Source organism: Pogona vitticeps, chromosome 8 (genome assembly GCF_051106095.1).
Source record: "Pogona vitticeps strain Pit_001003342236 chromosome 8, PviZW2.1, whole genome shotgun sequence".
Classification (NCBI taxonomy): Eukaryota; Metazoa; Chordata; class Lepidosauria; order Squamata; family Agamidae; genus Pogona; species Pogona vitticeps.
In genome coordinates this window covers 29,982,333-29,996,946 of record NC_135790.1, presented here as the reverse complement: position 1 = coordinate 29,996,946, position 14,614 = coordinate 29,982,333, and the positions used below count along the sequence as shown (strand labels likewise).

At 59.7% G+C, this 14,614-nt stretch overlaps 1 protein-coding gene across 5 annotated transcripts; it reads left to right on the top strand.

Annotated features, from left to right (window-relative positions):
* Positions 1 to 4,235: 4,235 nt before the first annotated feature.
* TMPRSS4 (transmembrane serine protease 4) lies at positions 4,236 to 14,479 on the top strand. Of its 5 annotated transcripts, XM_072979431.2 has the most exons (13): positions 4,245 to 4,570; positions 7,283 to 7,310; positions 8,173 to 8,286; positions 8,663 to 8,815; positions 8,993 to 9,125; positions 10,337 to 10,438; positions 10,944 to 10,984; positions 11,413 to 11,572; positions 11,772 to 11,938; positions 12,131 to 12,226; positions 12,961 to 13,103; positions 13,515 to 13,667; positions 13,892 to 14,479. In XM_072979431.2, exons 2-13 carry the CDS (start codon positions 7,286 to 7,288, stop codon positions 13,901 to 13,903), a joined length of 1,299 nt encoding a protein of 432 aa, XP_072835532.2. In that variant the 5' UTR covers positions 4,245 to 4,570; positions 7,283 to 7,285; the 3' UTR covers positions 13,904 to 14,479. The 5 variants fall into 5 exon arrangements, with proteins under 5 accessions (XP_078235658.1, XP_072835532.2, XP_078235657.1 ...); XM_078379532.1 differs by lacking the exons at positions 13,515 to 13,667; positions 13,892 to 14,479 and having other exon boundaries at positions 4,236 to 4,570; positions 12,961 to 13,492; XM_072979430.2 differs by lacking the exons at positions 4,245 to 4,570; positions 7,283 to 7,310; positions 8,173 to 8,286 and having other exon boundaries at positions 8,338 to 8,815.
* Positions 14,480 to 14,614: the final 135 nt, after the last annotated feature.

Sequence of the window (14,614 nt, the reverse complement as noted above, 5' to 3'; positions counted from 1 at the left end):
AGGGGGCTGGGCTGAGGACAAGCAGCACCACCTCGCGTGTGCCAGCCGCCCGCCTGGTTTGGTCCAGTCCTCTGTGGCTGGGAACCGTCCTTGCAGCACCCACGGCTCAAATGATGGGAGCGCCAGGGGACGACCCGCTCCTTTGGACCTGGTCCTCCTGATCATCTCGGTCCTTGTGTGGCTTTTCTTGTCAAGAGTTTGTAAAACTCTCCGCTATCCCTCCTAACGCCCATGGCCTCCCACATGGGCCACGTGTGGGCTCCGTTCAGCCTCCACACCTGGCAAGAGTAAAATGGGCACAGAGGACCCCCTTAAGCCAGCCATGATGAGGGCAAATCCCCCCTCAGATAAAAACAAGAGCCCCTTAAGAGAAGCCAGGTAGCCCAAGAGAAGGGTCCGGCTAGACAAGCAGCCATGGCTCCATCAGCCGTCCCGTCTGGGCCTCGGTGGTGGTGGTGGTGGTGGTGGGGAGGAGATGAAAGAAGACACGGGTGGACGTTGTCCAGACAGGAGACGGGCAGCCTTCATCGCCCGCTGGACAAGGTCTGGTCCTCCTTCTCCAACTCCCGCCTTCCGCTGCCAGGCTGAGCTGCCCTCTAGATCAACACTCCGAGCGGCTTTTCCTAAATTGTGTCTGGGCAAAACAGCTCCCCCCTCCCCGGCCCACACACATGGGTGCTAAGAAGAAAAGAGAAGGCAGCCCCTTCCAGCTATGGTCTTTGGGGAAACCTCTTGGGCTGCCTGACGAGTAGGTCCAGTGGCAGCTTCAAGCCATCCAGTAGAGACAACCCAGGAATGCTGCATGGACTGCTTTGTTTTTGCAACCCTGAAATGACCTGCCTGTTGATCTTTCTGCAGCCGCATCAAGAGGCCTCCTGTGTCAGATATGGCCCTTGGATGCCTTGGGGAGATTAAGAGAGACTAGGCTGTCACACAGTTTTCATGTAAAGGGTTCATTCCTGTGGGGCATCTGCATCACTTGCCTTGGATTTGGAATCAGGTGAATGTCCAAGGTGAACAAGACCACAGAAGAGCCGCCCAGCAACAGCAGGGCCTCCCTCTGCACCTTTTCACAGAGGAACCTGTGACCCTCTGCAGCAAACCTGTTATGCTACAAACACCTTGCGGTGTGGTGGTGCTTGAGCGCAGTTGCCCAGGTTCATCAGACAATGGGTTGAAGAGGGAGGGAGGGAGACGGGCCAGTTACTCAGCAGGAGGGAATGTCAACACTGGGGACAAAAACAAGCCTCACTCTGGTTTGAGCAAGATGAGCTTTGTTTTGGCCATGAGGAAAGACAGGATTCATGTGCAGAATAGCAAACATTTCCTCCCCCTGGGGTGCTGCGTCATCAAAACACAAACGGCCCATGAGTCACCCACAGTAATTTTCCTTGTGTGGCTCTGCCTAGGTGAAAAATGTACAGCTCACGCCCACCTCCCGTCAAGGCAAAGTAGGAACTACACAGACGCACATACACCACAAGGTGAGAAGATGTCACTGGGGGGCACGGGCTGAGACCGTGGGGCAGGTGAGCCGTCTGGAGGAGGGCCCTGGGCCCATCTCTGCTTACCTGCTACCCTTTGTCTAACAGCCCATAAGTGGTAGAGGGGGCTGCTCAAGGGTGAGCAAAGGGCTGGGGCAGCAACCCTGGTGAAGATAAGCTGTGTGATGTACAGGCTTTATCTGAATGAGCCGCAGGTGCCAAACCTCCCTCTGAGCAACAAAAGTTGGTGGTGGTCATCATGGATAGGATGGGACGACACCACAAAGTCCACCTCACCAGAGTTGTTTGTTCCACTTTAGAAAAGAAAGTTGATTGTGTGGCAGAGGTAGAGCAACAAAGGAATGCTCACAGAGGTTGCTAGCTGACCAAATTGTGGAGCTGGAAGGGACCAGGAGGGCCAGTGAGTCCAACCCTGAAGGAAGCAAAGCGTGCTGCTTATATGCCACTTTCTGAGCAGTTTGCAATTTAATTATGCAAGCTACACATTGCCTCCTCAGCCACCCCCACTCACCAGCAAGCTGGGTACTCAATTTAACAACCTGAAAAGGCTGGAAGGCTGAGTGACTCTCAAGCTGGCTACCTGGGACTGAGCAGAGTTTTGGCTGCCGTACTGGAGTTTAATCACTGCACCATGAGGGTCATATAAGAAAGCAGGTGATCATACCTAGAGTGTCCCTGCCAGGTGGCCAACCAACGTCTGTTCAAAAACCTCCAACTGAGAAGACGCTACTGCCTTCCGAGGTGGTCCATTTCATTGTTAAATAGCACTTATTACTCTCTGGAAGTTTTCCCTAACATATAGTTGAAATTTTTCTCATCCTTTGATTCCATTTGTTCTGGACCAATAGGAAATGGGTTCATTGTGGTGTTTGTTTTGTCTTAATGCACATGGCCCACCAGAAAGAAGGGGGGAGGAGCCAAACCTGGGCCTTGGCCAGAGAGCAGGGCCTGCGAACTGGGGTTTGTGCACTCAAACACTGTCTTGCTGCCTTCCTCCTCCTGCTCCTCCTTGCTTGGCCACTCTGGGCCAATCCAGACAGGAACATCCACACTCTCAGATCCAGGCCTGCTTGTCTCTCAATGAACACAGAGTGACTTCTGAAACAAGCCCGCCCACCCACCCGCACGGACAGGCAGGCAGGTATTCAAAGGGGCACAGTCCAGGCCTTCGGAGGCATCCTCTGGTGCCACAGAAGGCCAATGGCCACCCTCGCCCTGTTCTCCCTCCAAAAGTTCTGTGCCAGTGCAGCCCCGTCTGAGCAACCTCTGGCCTCCCCACCCCAGCCCAGCCCCGGGCATTCCCTGCTCTGAAGGAGTTTATCCCCTTTAGCTCACCATGGTGGACCAAGGGAGGCAGGCGAATGGGAGCCCCGGACAGAGGAGGAAGCATCGCTGAGCGCGGGGTGCCTGCCGAGAGGGAAGGAGAGCTGTCAGGGGAGAAATCCCGGGGGGGAAACCATAACCTTCTCTCACCTCAAGAGTCTGAGTCAGGCTGAGGAATGCGCTCCTGCCCTTTTTCTGGGAAGAAGAAGAAGAAGAAGAAGAAGAAGAAGAAGAAGAAGAAGAAGAAGAAGAAGAAGAAGAAGAAGAAGAAGAAGAAGAAGAAGAAGAAGAAGAAGAAGAAGAAGAAGAAGAAGAAGAAGAAGAAGAAGAAGAAGAAAGGCTTTCTCTCTGTTGTGATAAAGATTCCGGGGAACCTGACACTTGCTGAGGACCACCCAAGGAGGAGGACGTGAGCAGCTGAGCAGCCCAAGCCGGTGGCTGCAGGTAAAAGGAGGCCGTGCTGGGGGAAGGCTGTAGCCCCATCCTCTGGGTCCAGCAGTGGGATGACCCAGGGCCCCCAGGGCCTGGCGCGGCTGTGACCCCCAACTTCTTGGTTTGCTCTCCCTCAGACGTCTCTCCCTGCTTCACTGGGCCCTTCTCTCTCCCCACAAAAGGCGCCGTGACCGTGCAAGTAGGCCTGAAGAACTGGACATGCGAAGCAGCCCTTCCGCTAACAAACCTTCCAGGAGCCGCCAAGAGTCTCACTTCCGGGCCCTTCTCAGAAGTGAGAGGCTGGCGAGGTCGCCCTGAGCCCTGAAGAGGCCGCTGAGTTTAGGGCGTCCAGCCCTGCCTTACTGTGGGCACCCTAAGTTGCAAAACCCTACGAGTCAGCTTTTGGACAGCAGGCCCCACAAACTCTTGTGTGCCTCTCAGTGAGGGAGGCTTGTCTGAGGGGAAGGAGAAGGCAATTTCACGCCGCTCATCCTTGAGTCGTGGAACTCATTGCTACAAGATGCTAGGGAGGCTGCCATTTAGGTGGCTTTCCAGGGGGATCACATATGTCCACCAAGACAAAAAGTTGCATTGGCTCTGAGGCACACACCCACACCCAGTTTTGGGCTGTGGTGCCCCCCCCCTCCATCCCAGTCCAAGAGCAGCCCGTGCCCCAGACACTGCCCCTCAAAGAGCCTTTTCTCTCTCCGCCAACCGAAGCCTTTCCAAAGAGCACTCCCGCTGGACTGGGCCAGGCCGTCACGGGGGGGGGGGGCTGGCAAGGCCACCCTGCCTTTGCATGAAGTTCCCCTCTGGACCAGTTCGGACCCAGGCACCTGGTTTCCCCTGCGATTTGTCGGGCGGAGGGCGGAGGGGGGGGGGGGAGAAGAAGGGTCTCTGACCCGTCCCTTTCTAAGCGCCAGAGCAGCGGAGGGACTGCCGGCGGCTTCCTCCCTCCGGGCGACTCATTCAGGTGAAGGGCCGGGAGGGAAAGGAGGTGACTCAGAGCGGCCGCCGCCGCCGCCGGGACCTCAGGCGGAGGCCGAGGTGGGGGCTGCCCCCCGCCAGCTGAACGTCAGATGACGTCCCGGCCTCGCCCGGGCCTGTGACAACCCTGGCGGAGCGCAACACAGCCGGGGCAGCAGAGGGAGTCCCGGCGGGGGACAGCGGGGAGGAGAAGGTCTGCCCCGCTTGGCCCGCGGGAGAGCAGCCCCCTCCCGCCGCCTTAGCTCGAGGGGCTTTGGGGCCCCGGCCTTGCGGGCCCCGCGATCGGCTCGCCTGCGGGCAAAGGGCCCCCGCCGGCCAGCAGGGTAAGTGTGTCGCGGGGCGGGAAGGCTTTCGGCGACAGGGCTGGTCAAGACCTTCCCCGCGGGGACCGGCTCCGTCCCTCCTTGTCCGCTCTTGCCGTCTGCGCCGCCCCCCCCCCCGCTTTGGCGTTCTGCTCGCGGGTCCGCAGCCTCTGCCCGGGTGCCGACGCGCCGGCTGGCCCAGCAGGTCCCGAAGAGAGGAACTCCTCGCTCCCCCCGCCTCCGAGGGTTTAGCCAGGGGCGTCCCGGTGCAGGCTCTACCAAGCCCAAACACACAGAACCCTTTCGGGGTGCATCTGCTGCCCGAAGGGGGTGAAAGAGGGCAGGACTCTGCTCCGCGGGACAACCTGAGGGCGCCTGGTTTCCTCCTCCCCCCCCCCCGTGGGAGCAAGGAAAGGGGGCTCTGGCCAGGGGTCAGAGGTAGCAGCCCCTTCTTCACTTTTGCACGCCTTCTGAGGCTTTCCTGCCCAGGCAGCTGTGATGGCTGAGTCCCACCTGGTGGGCCGGCGAAGGCCAGCCTCTGCCCAGGCGATGGGAGGATTCTTGGAGCCACCGGCTTTTTCATGGACCACTGAGCCCCGTGCGCACGTTGCCGCTCAGGGTGCTTGGGAGGGCCAGGGACCTCCCCACCCCCCACCCCCACCGATGCGCTTTGCCTCCAGTGGACAGCCAGTGTCTTCTCGGGCAGAGATATCCGTCCGTCCATGTCAACATCCTATGTGGCACCCAAGGCAGGTGGGAAACGCCTCCGAATCTCTGTCCCATCTTCCCTGGGAGAATTCCTCCCGTCCTGTAAACCCTGAGCACCAAGTCGACTTTCCCCCCCCCCGCCCCCCAAGGCAGGGCTTGGTAGAGGAAAAGGGTCCTATCCTGGAGAAGACTGTGGCCACTGGCCCCTCCTCCTGCCAGTCCAGCTGTCCCACTGCCAGCCAGGACTCTCTCTGTCCAGCTGTGGTGAAGCACCTCCAAGGGGAGGGGGGAGCCTTTCCACCCGCATTTGGCGGCTTGCTCTTTTCCATCAGCTGTGCTCACATTTCCTGCCCATGGAAGGCATCACGCCCTGGGCCTTCGAAGCCACGGTGGAGAGCCTGACCAGTCCCCATGTGGCTTCCCTAAACTCTCTTCCCTTTCCTGCTTCCCACCGGCCACCTTCCGCTGCCCCCTTCACCCAGTTTGGTCTCAGACGAAAGGATGCCGTGTGAGGCTGCCAGCAGGTGGCAGCAAAAGCCTAACCCAGCAGCGTTGTCACAGCTTCTTCCCCCCTCCCACCCCCGCCCATCAGATGGGAAGCAAGAAGGGGGCTCTTTTCTTAGTTGAGTTCTGCTGAAATCATGAGGCAGCTGCAAACTGGTCCAAGTGAACAGTTTCCGAGGAGAGGAGAACACCCGCGAGCACTTTTCTGTATTTCTCTCTCTCTCTCTCTCTCTTTCCCTCCCCCTTGATGCTAAAAGGAAGCCCAGCATTTCTTGACATCCCTTCTGCAAAAGAATGCCCTCCTCCCCTTAGGTGTTCCATGTGGGACAAGGGGGAATCCCAACCCCACATTTGGGGGGAGAGTAATGACTGACCCCTGTCTGTATGATCCATAAGGTTTCCTTCTTGGAAGGGAGGGAGGGAGGGAGGGAAAGGCCAGGCCAGAGAAGTTGGAGAGCTCCCTCACTCCATCTCTTAGTCCATCTAGCCTGTCCAGAAGGAGACTCAACGATGGTTCCGAAAGCCACCGAGGGGCCCAGAACTGTCCCCAGCTCACCCTGGCTGCCCTGCCCTCATCCCTCTTCAAGGGGACATGGTCCATTACAGTTTATGGGGTAGTTTTGGTGCTGAACGCAGGCCAAAGGCACCAGGTTGCTCTCAGAGGCACTCTCCCTCCCACCCCTTGCTTTCGAGTGTCTTGTTTTCCATTCACATGGAATCCGGCATCAAAACCCCAAGCCTTACCTGTCATTGTAAAATCCGGAGACTTCCCACTGCAGCTCAATAGGTGCTCCTCCCTGGTCCCAAAAGGGGAATCAGAGGGATGGAGCAAGGGGACATTTCCTCCCCAGGAGCAACCGGGAGTCTCTTGGCAATGAGGCCCAGGATGCCAGCCTGAGCAGGATGCCAGCCCAGGATGCCAGCCTGAGAACGTCCTCCTTGCTCCCTAGCGTGGTGTGCAAACGCCTCAGAAGTGCCTAGATGCTGGCCGGCCCCCTGCCGTATTTCCTCTGGAGCCCCTCTCTTCCCGGAGCTCTTCTCTTCCTTGCCCTCCCCCTCCCCTGAAACAAGAGGCCACCGTGGAGGAGAGAGGAGAACCCGCAAGGCAATCCAGGGCCAGATGATCCCGAGCAAGCCAGCCATCCCAGAGCTGCTGCCTGCTAGAGCCGGGGCGGCTTGGGGCGCACTGTGGCTGAACACAGAGGGCTTGGTGGTTTCCTGCAGCCACTTCCCACCCCCCACCCCCCACCCCCGCGCCCCTGGCCTAGGGCAACCGTCTGTCTCCCCACCTTAGCAAGATTGCAGCCTCAGACAAAAACTGAAGGAAGCACAAAGAACTCCTGGGCTTGCTCCTTGGCTTTTGTGTGTGTGTGTGTGTGTGTGTGTGTGTGTGTGTGTTGTGCATGCGTGTGTGTGTGCACACGCACGCGTGCGAGAGAGACCCCCTGCCTCCCTGCTTGCTCCTTGACATGCTGCCTGGACACCCCCTCCATCCTGATGGCATCTCCCTTTGCTTTTTAGGACATGGAGCAGCCACTCAGCCACAGAGGTAAATGCTCCAGAAGACTCCAGGAAGCAGAGCACCCTCGGGAGGTCTTTCTAGTCCTGCCTCCTGGCCCAGGGGCCAGCCAGATGTCCCCATGAGAGCCCCCCCCCCCAGGACAGTCCCATTCTCTTCCCCAGCAAGTGGTATTGGAGAGCTGGTGGTATCTGGGAATAATCCCAACAGGCTTCTGCTATGCTCACAACAGCGACACTTTCCATAGACCTAAGGCCTCCAGAGCCAACCCCAGACACAGGAGGCCTTGGCCACTCCATGGAGGAAGCAGCACTAGGTGCCTCTAAACAGACGTCTGGAATTTTGCATAACCCCAACCTCAGGACTAACCCTGACATACCTTGGATAGCTCTCCTAGCCAGTCCTACGCCCTTTGGTTTGCTCAGTCCCACCTTCCTCACCCAGGAGTCTCCTTGGAGTGGACAACGGGAAAGCCCGGAAGGGGGGCCATTGCCACTTGGGTCCCATGCATAATAAGCCTGTCCCAACACACACACATTTCTGAATCCAAGGCCTATTTAAAAGTGGAACCGTCAGCTAGAGATCTACATCCAGGCCTCTGAGATGCATGGGGCTGGGAGGGAAGGCGAAGGCGGGGGGCTTCAACCATGGGTGAGAGCTGTGTGGTCCACTCCTGAAAACACTTTGTCCTAATCCCCAATATGGATGGCTAATTACTCCCTGGGAAGTGGAAAGAGACCCCTTCTGCATACATCTCACTACCGAATCTGGAGCTGCAAGTAGGTTGCATTGCAGATGAAGGTCTGGGCAGGGGGGCCTCATGGCCAGAAGCCCCTGCGGCTTCCCAGTCTCACCTCTCTCTCTCTCTCTCTCTCTCTCTCTCTGTCTACAGACGGTGTGTTGGTGCACAAGACACAGATGGCCGGGAAAGTGTTTAAGGACATTGGCATTCCCGTCATCGCAGCCATTCTGAGCTCTGCTGCTCTCCTTGCACTGGCCTTCCTCAGTAAGATTCCATCCCACAGCAGAAGTGGGGTGAGCCGGGCAGCCCTCTGTGTGTTCCCTGGCCTTTCTGCCTGCTGCCGCCCCACCTCGTCTGTTCCCTTCTTTGCTCCAGAACAGAAGGGGCTCTGAGAGGCAACGCTCGGCCACTCTCCCATCGCGCTGGCTGGGCCGCCGGCTGGCTCAAGGACGATGGGTGGCAGCTCACGCCTCTGGCCCCATGCCTCTCCCCGGCTGCACCCAGCCTTGGGTGCTGGGCACGACATGGGGCCGTACCTCCAACTCTCCCTTCATGCGGCCACACTTCCATGCTTCCCAGATTTTTTTCCTCACCAAAACCACTGACCCTCCGTCTCTCTCTGTCCGTGTCTGTCTCCCAGTCAAGGTGGCCATTGAGTCCAACTATTTCTTCTGTAGCCAGACTTTCCGGCTCATCCCCCTCCCCCTCCTGTGTGACGGGCAGCTCGACTGTACCTGGGGAGAGGATGAGACAGGCTGCGTGCAGCAAGTGCCCGAAGGCCCCCCAGCGGGAGGTGAGTCCGTCCTCGTCCTCGGCTTGTTCCTCTCCTGGCGGGAGGTGAGCATGGGGTCAACACCGGGGGGGGGGGGCTCCAACGGTGGCTGCAGCACATTGGCTCCTGTGTGGCCTGGAAGCCGGCGCCTGCCTGCCTGCCTGCCTCTGGACTCCCTCTCCCTCTTTCCTGCTGCAGTCCGGCTCTCCCGCCACGGATCCAGCCTTCAAGTGCAGGACAAAGAGACGGGCACCTGGGCCTGGGCCTGCTACGAGGGCTTTGAGGCCCCCATGGCGAAGGCAGCCTGCACCGAGATGGGCTACCACGGCAGGTACGGCACAGTCAGCTCACGGGCCGGCTCCCAGGGGAAAGCCCAGCCACCGTGTCTCCCCCTGTTGCCACTACCACCTACCACCAGTTCCCGCAACCTCCCATAAAGCTGGAAGGGACTTGTGTGCTGCCTGGGGGAGGGCCCTCTCCAGCCCCCCTCCCCCACCCTGGGGACTGTGAGCCACCCATGTCTTCAAAAGCAAGCAGAGGAAGTCAGCAGCCACCCCCCCGTGTGTGTGTGTGTGTGTGTGTGTGTGTGTGTGTGTGTGTGTGAGAGAGAGAGAGAGAGAGAGAGAGAGCACATCCTTCCTTCTCTGCATTGCAGTCCAGGATCCGGCTGGCAGCTTGACAGCCCCAGTGCAGCTACTCTCGGTGGCCAGCCAGCATTGCAGGCTGCATCAGCACCCCCACCAACCTCTTGGGCAGCCCGGCAGTGGCCAAGTTAGAAGGAGATCTGGAGGGGAGTGAATCAGGCCATGAGGCAGGCATTCTGGTTGGCCTCCCTCTGGGTCCTCCCCTCCTGCAGTGCCTCTCTTGCTCCTTCAGCTCCAGGCACACACACACACCCCCATCTCCTGGGGAATGCTGAGGGGCTCCAGGGAACACCTGGGGCCGCTGGTGGCAAAGAGGAAGGTGTCCAGTGGTCTTGTGTTTGGCGACTTCCATGCCTGGACACCCATCTCCACCTCATGCCGTCTGGTGCCAAGGACCCCTGCCTCCACCCAAGAGTGTTTGGGGTGTTTGCCCCACCTGGCCAGGTGATTCCAGGGGCTTCCACTGGCCTTGAGAGAGTTGGACGAGGGGGCTGATTAAGGCACATTCACAAGGCCTGAGGAAGCTCCCCCACCCCCCTTACCAAATGGGGACAGTCCTTTGATCAGGGAGGGGCTGTCCTGGGGGAGAGAAGAGGGGCTGCTGTTGGGAGATAGCCTGAGCCACGAGCCATGAGCCACACCCAAGTCCTGGCCAGGCCATCCGCATCATGCCAGGACTGGAAGGCCCGGAGGGATTTCTCCGTCCAGCCCAGCCCAGCCCAGCCCAGCAGAAGGTGAAGTACTGAGAAATGCCTGGGAGGAGGTGCTGGGGGGGTGAAATTCTTGCCACAGAGGGAGCTGTGCCCTGCAGAAGGGTTGGCAGGTGGGGGGGCAGGAGGGAGGAAGCTGTCAAGGGAGGGTCCCTTGACCACAGCACCTGTTCTCACCTGTTCCACAGCGCTCCTACCTTCCGTGCAGTGGTACCTGGCACCGCGAAGGGTCTGTCTCTCCGAGAAGTGGCCTTGCAAGGTGGCGAGCTTCACTGGAGAGACTCCGGAAGGTAGGCAGCGCCGCTGGTGGGTTGGGATTGGGGCCACTCCCCTCTGGGGAGTGATGGGGATGGGTCGTGGGGGCTTCTCCTTTTTTGCCAACAAGGCCCCCTCCCCAGTAATGGCCCCTTCACCCTTGCCAGCCCCTCCCTCCAGCCCTGGACTGGCCCTCCCCATCGGGCATCCATGGGGAGCTCCTGAACCCTGTGTCTCCTCCCTTCAGGCAGATTCCACCCACCCCTCCCCCCCTTTTTATTAAAAAAAAAAAGCAAGAAAGCAAGCAATGCAAGACACCCAGCGGGTGCTCTGAGCAGGGCACACGCCCCACCCCCACCCCCAGCAGAACGCAGGATGGGTTGGGTGGGCGGGCAGTGGAGCCCGAGGGAGGAGGGGCTCGCAGAGAATTCCTGGCCTCAGAGAAGCAGGCAGGGAAGGGCGGCCCCTGGGTCTTCGCTGGCGGCAGCAGCAGCAGCCCAGGCAGCCGTGGTGCTTTCCAACCACACCTTTCTTTGGCAGGCCGTGCCCGTCGGGCTTTGCTGTTTCTCTCACCTGCTCCAGTAAGTATGGGCACCCCCTGCGTTCTCTTCCTAGAACTGGATTCAGAGGATGGACCTTTCCGAGGACCTGGCCAGCAAGACCCGCCAGAAGCGCTGTTGGGAAGCTCCGGGGGGGGGGGACAGGTGGATGGTGTGGGTGGATCATGCTAACATGCCACTGTGCAGCTTTTCTTTGCCCCTTCCTCTGAAAAAAAATTCCCTCTGGACCCTCCTGTTAGAGGAGCTTCTGGTGCAGAGGTGGGTGGCTCAAGATGGCTCCCGGTCTGCCAACCAGCCTTTCATCAGATGCTGGAAAGAGATACAGGCACACGCGACACGGTCTGAGAGTGTGGTTTGTCCGTGGCCTTGTGGAAGGAGAAAGGGTCCTGAGATCTTCTGGCCCCAAACCAGGGGTAACCTGAGGGGTTTTCTCTGTCCTTTGGATGCAGGTTGTGGCAAGAGTGCGAAATTGCCACGGGTCGTGGGCGGTAACCCAGCCTCCACCAAGGCGTGGCCCTGGCAAGCCAGCCTGCAGTACAAAGGGCAGCATGTCTGTGGTGGGAGCTTCATTGATGCCCAGTGGGTCTTGACTGCAGCCCACTGCTTCCGGTAAGTCCCCTGGCCTCGGGCAGCTGGCAGGATGGCAGGCGGGTGGGCAGAAAGAGGCCTTTTTATCTCTTGTAGCTCACCTTGGGGAGGGAGGGAGGGAGGGAGGGAGGGAGGGAACAGAAGGGAAGGGAAGGGAATGCCCTGCCTGTCCTGGCCACTCATGGAGAAGGGAAAGCGCTGAGCCTCAGTCTGCCCACAGGAACCGCCTGGTGACCAAGGACTGGCAACTGCGCTGTGGCTCCGAAATGTTCTCAGGCACCACCGTGGCTGTGGTGGAGAAGGTTTTTGTCCTCGACATCAAGCACATGTTCCCCAAAGACGAGGACATTGCTCTGGTCAAATTGCAGAGCCCTCTGAGGGACCCAGGTGAGAGCCGCTCCCGGGCCCCGAGAGGTGGCTGGGGGGGAGACGGCCAACCCCAAGGGGGTGATTTCACACGTGGGGGTGGTTAGGCACAGCAAGCCCCCACGAGGCAATTCCCAGAACGCCAATGCTCCCAGGCTGGGAAGGGGTGTGTGTGTGACGTCCTCTTCAACCAGCCTTTCCTCTTTGCTCCAGAGCCCGTGAGTCCAATCTGCCTGCCCTTCTTTGATGAGGAGATCAGCCCAGGCACCTCCTTGTGGGTCACTGGCTGGGGCTTCACCAGGCAGGGCGGTGAGTTTGCTCCAGTGCATTCAGACCCTTCCCCACCACCGGGCAGAAGAGGAGGAGGGAGAATCACCCTCCATCTTCCTCAAGAACGTAGGTGGGTGGGTTGCGTGCCTGGGAGGGAGGGAGGGAGGGAGGGAGGAAGGAAGGAAGGAAGGAAGGAAGGAAGGAAGGAAGGAAGGAAGGAAGGAAGGAAGGAAGGAAGGAAGGAAGGAAGGAAGGAAGGAAGGAAGGAAGGAAGGAAGGAAGGAAGGAAGGAAGGAAGGAAGGAAGGAAGGAAGGAAGGGAGGGCAAGCCTTCCAGTGCTCATGCCAATCCCTTTTGGACAAAAGGAGGGAGCAAAGCGCTTGGCAAAGGGTTGCAGCAATGCTGGCCGCTGGGATGTTGCACAAGGCATGCCTGCCCAGAGGGGAGCCCAGAGGAGCAGCTGCCCTGTGGAGGCGGTCCTGAAAGTACCAACTGCGATGTCAGGAAAGGGACCGGCCGACGGCAGGCAGAGGGGCTGGGGCTGTGCTTCTGCTGCTGCTGCTGCTGCAGGGCCCGGAGGGCCAGGCACCTTAGGGAGCCCCTGGGCCTTAGGGGGGTGGGCTGCCTCAGCACAAGGCTGCCTGCCTGGTGTGTGGCCTGAATACACAGCCCGGGGGCCTGGAGAGGCTCCCCCCCCGGCTTCCCCCCCTGCAACCCTCTGCCACAGCTGCCTCGGCTGCTGACTAGGATCTGAGCCCTTTCCCTTTCACCAGGCAAGCTGGCCCAGGTGCTACAAGAGGCGGAGGTGGAGCTGATTGACAGCAGCACGTGCAACGGGGCTGGGGCTTACCGGGGAGAGGTCACAGAGAAGATGCTGTGTGCGGGCCGTGAGCAGGGCCAAGCCGACACCTGCCAGGTAACGAGGCTGCAGAAGGCAGAGGTCACAGTTGGTCTCTTCTTCTTCTTCTTCTTCTTCTTCTTCTTCTTCTTCTTCTTCTTCTTCTTCTTCTTCTTCTTCTTCTTCTTCTTCTTCTTCTTCTTCTTCTTCTTCTTCTTCTTCTTCTTCTTCTTCTTCTTCTTCTTCTTCTTCTTCTCCTTCTTCTTCTTCTTCTTCTTCTCCTTCTCCTCCTCCTCCTCCTCCTCCTCCTTCTCAGCAGCTCCCAGCAGCAGCAGAGCTGGGACAGGAGAGGCCCCAGGAGGTGCCTCTGGACACCTTTGGGGAGCGAGGGAGGCTCCAGACCTCTTTCCTGGAGGCTGGCTTGGTCCTGGCCGGCCTCCCTGCTGATGCTCGGCCCTGGCCCCACCTGCCGCCTTCTCTCTCCCCCAGGGAGACAGCGGAGGGCCCCTGATGCACAGGGAGCAGGACCGCTGGCACGTGGTGGGCCTTGTCAGCTGGGGCCAAGGCTGTGGCAGCCCCAGCACCCCAGGCGTTTACACCAAGGTCCAGGCCTACCTCAGCTGGATCCACACCGTTCGCCGGGTCAGTATGCCGTCCTCCTCCGCCCCTGCTCTCCTTGCCCTGAGCTGGGGGAACGCTGGGTGGACGGCAGCGGGGAGAGGCGGCTGCTTCAAGGCCCGGCTGGAGAGACGCCTTTCCACCCAAAGCGTTCCTTGCTGCGACCATGACAGCCGAGGCGGTGGTGGGTGGCGGCGGCAGACCCTCGGGTTAGAATTGATGGGACGCCGTCTTCTCCTTTTTTTCAGTTAGAGGCCTGAAAATGGATCGGCCCTCCTGGTGGGAGAGGCCCATGCGTGGGAGAGAAAGGCTTTCTGTCCCTGTAGCCCCTCCTCTGAGGACACTGAGAAAGAAGGGGAGGAGGTGAAGGAGAGCACCCCCCCCAGCAAGTTTCCAGATGCAGAAGACACCCCCCTGGGTGGCTACAGAGTTGCCCTCTGCAAAGTCTCTGGGCTCAGCGTTGCTGGGGCTTTGTGCCAGCAGCCCTCCCGCCACCGGACTAGGAGCTGGACTGCGTTTGCAGACGGGGAGAAACCACCACCGCCACCCCACGTCCGGCAGTCTGAGCGTACAGAATGGGAGAGCCCAGGACACGTCAGGATGGACTCCATGTCCCAGCACTCCATTGGCCGCCGTGCCTCCCCAGAGGCCTGCCTGGATCAAGCCCTTTTTCTGGGCTGCTGCGCCTCTCGCTGCCCCTTTTCTCCTGGCAGGCGATAGGACCGAGGCCAGGGCAGCTCGTCCCAGGACACCTGCCTCTTGCACCCTGGGCTGCTGTCTTCTCCCTGACCCCACACACCCAGTCGGGAATAAAGCAAGGGGTCTCTTGCACAGGAGGATGGCTATGTCTGTCCCCATCTGGCCAGATGGCATTGTGGGCCGAGGTCGGTCGGGCCCCGGCTGGCAGAGGCAGGTCCTTCCTGGGCCTCCTGACATTGGCTGCCAACTCTGGGAAGTCCTTCCCCAGCAGC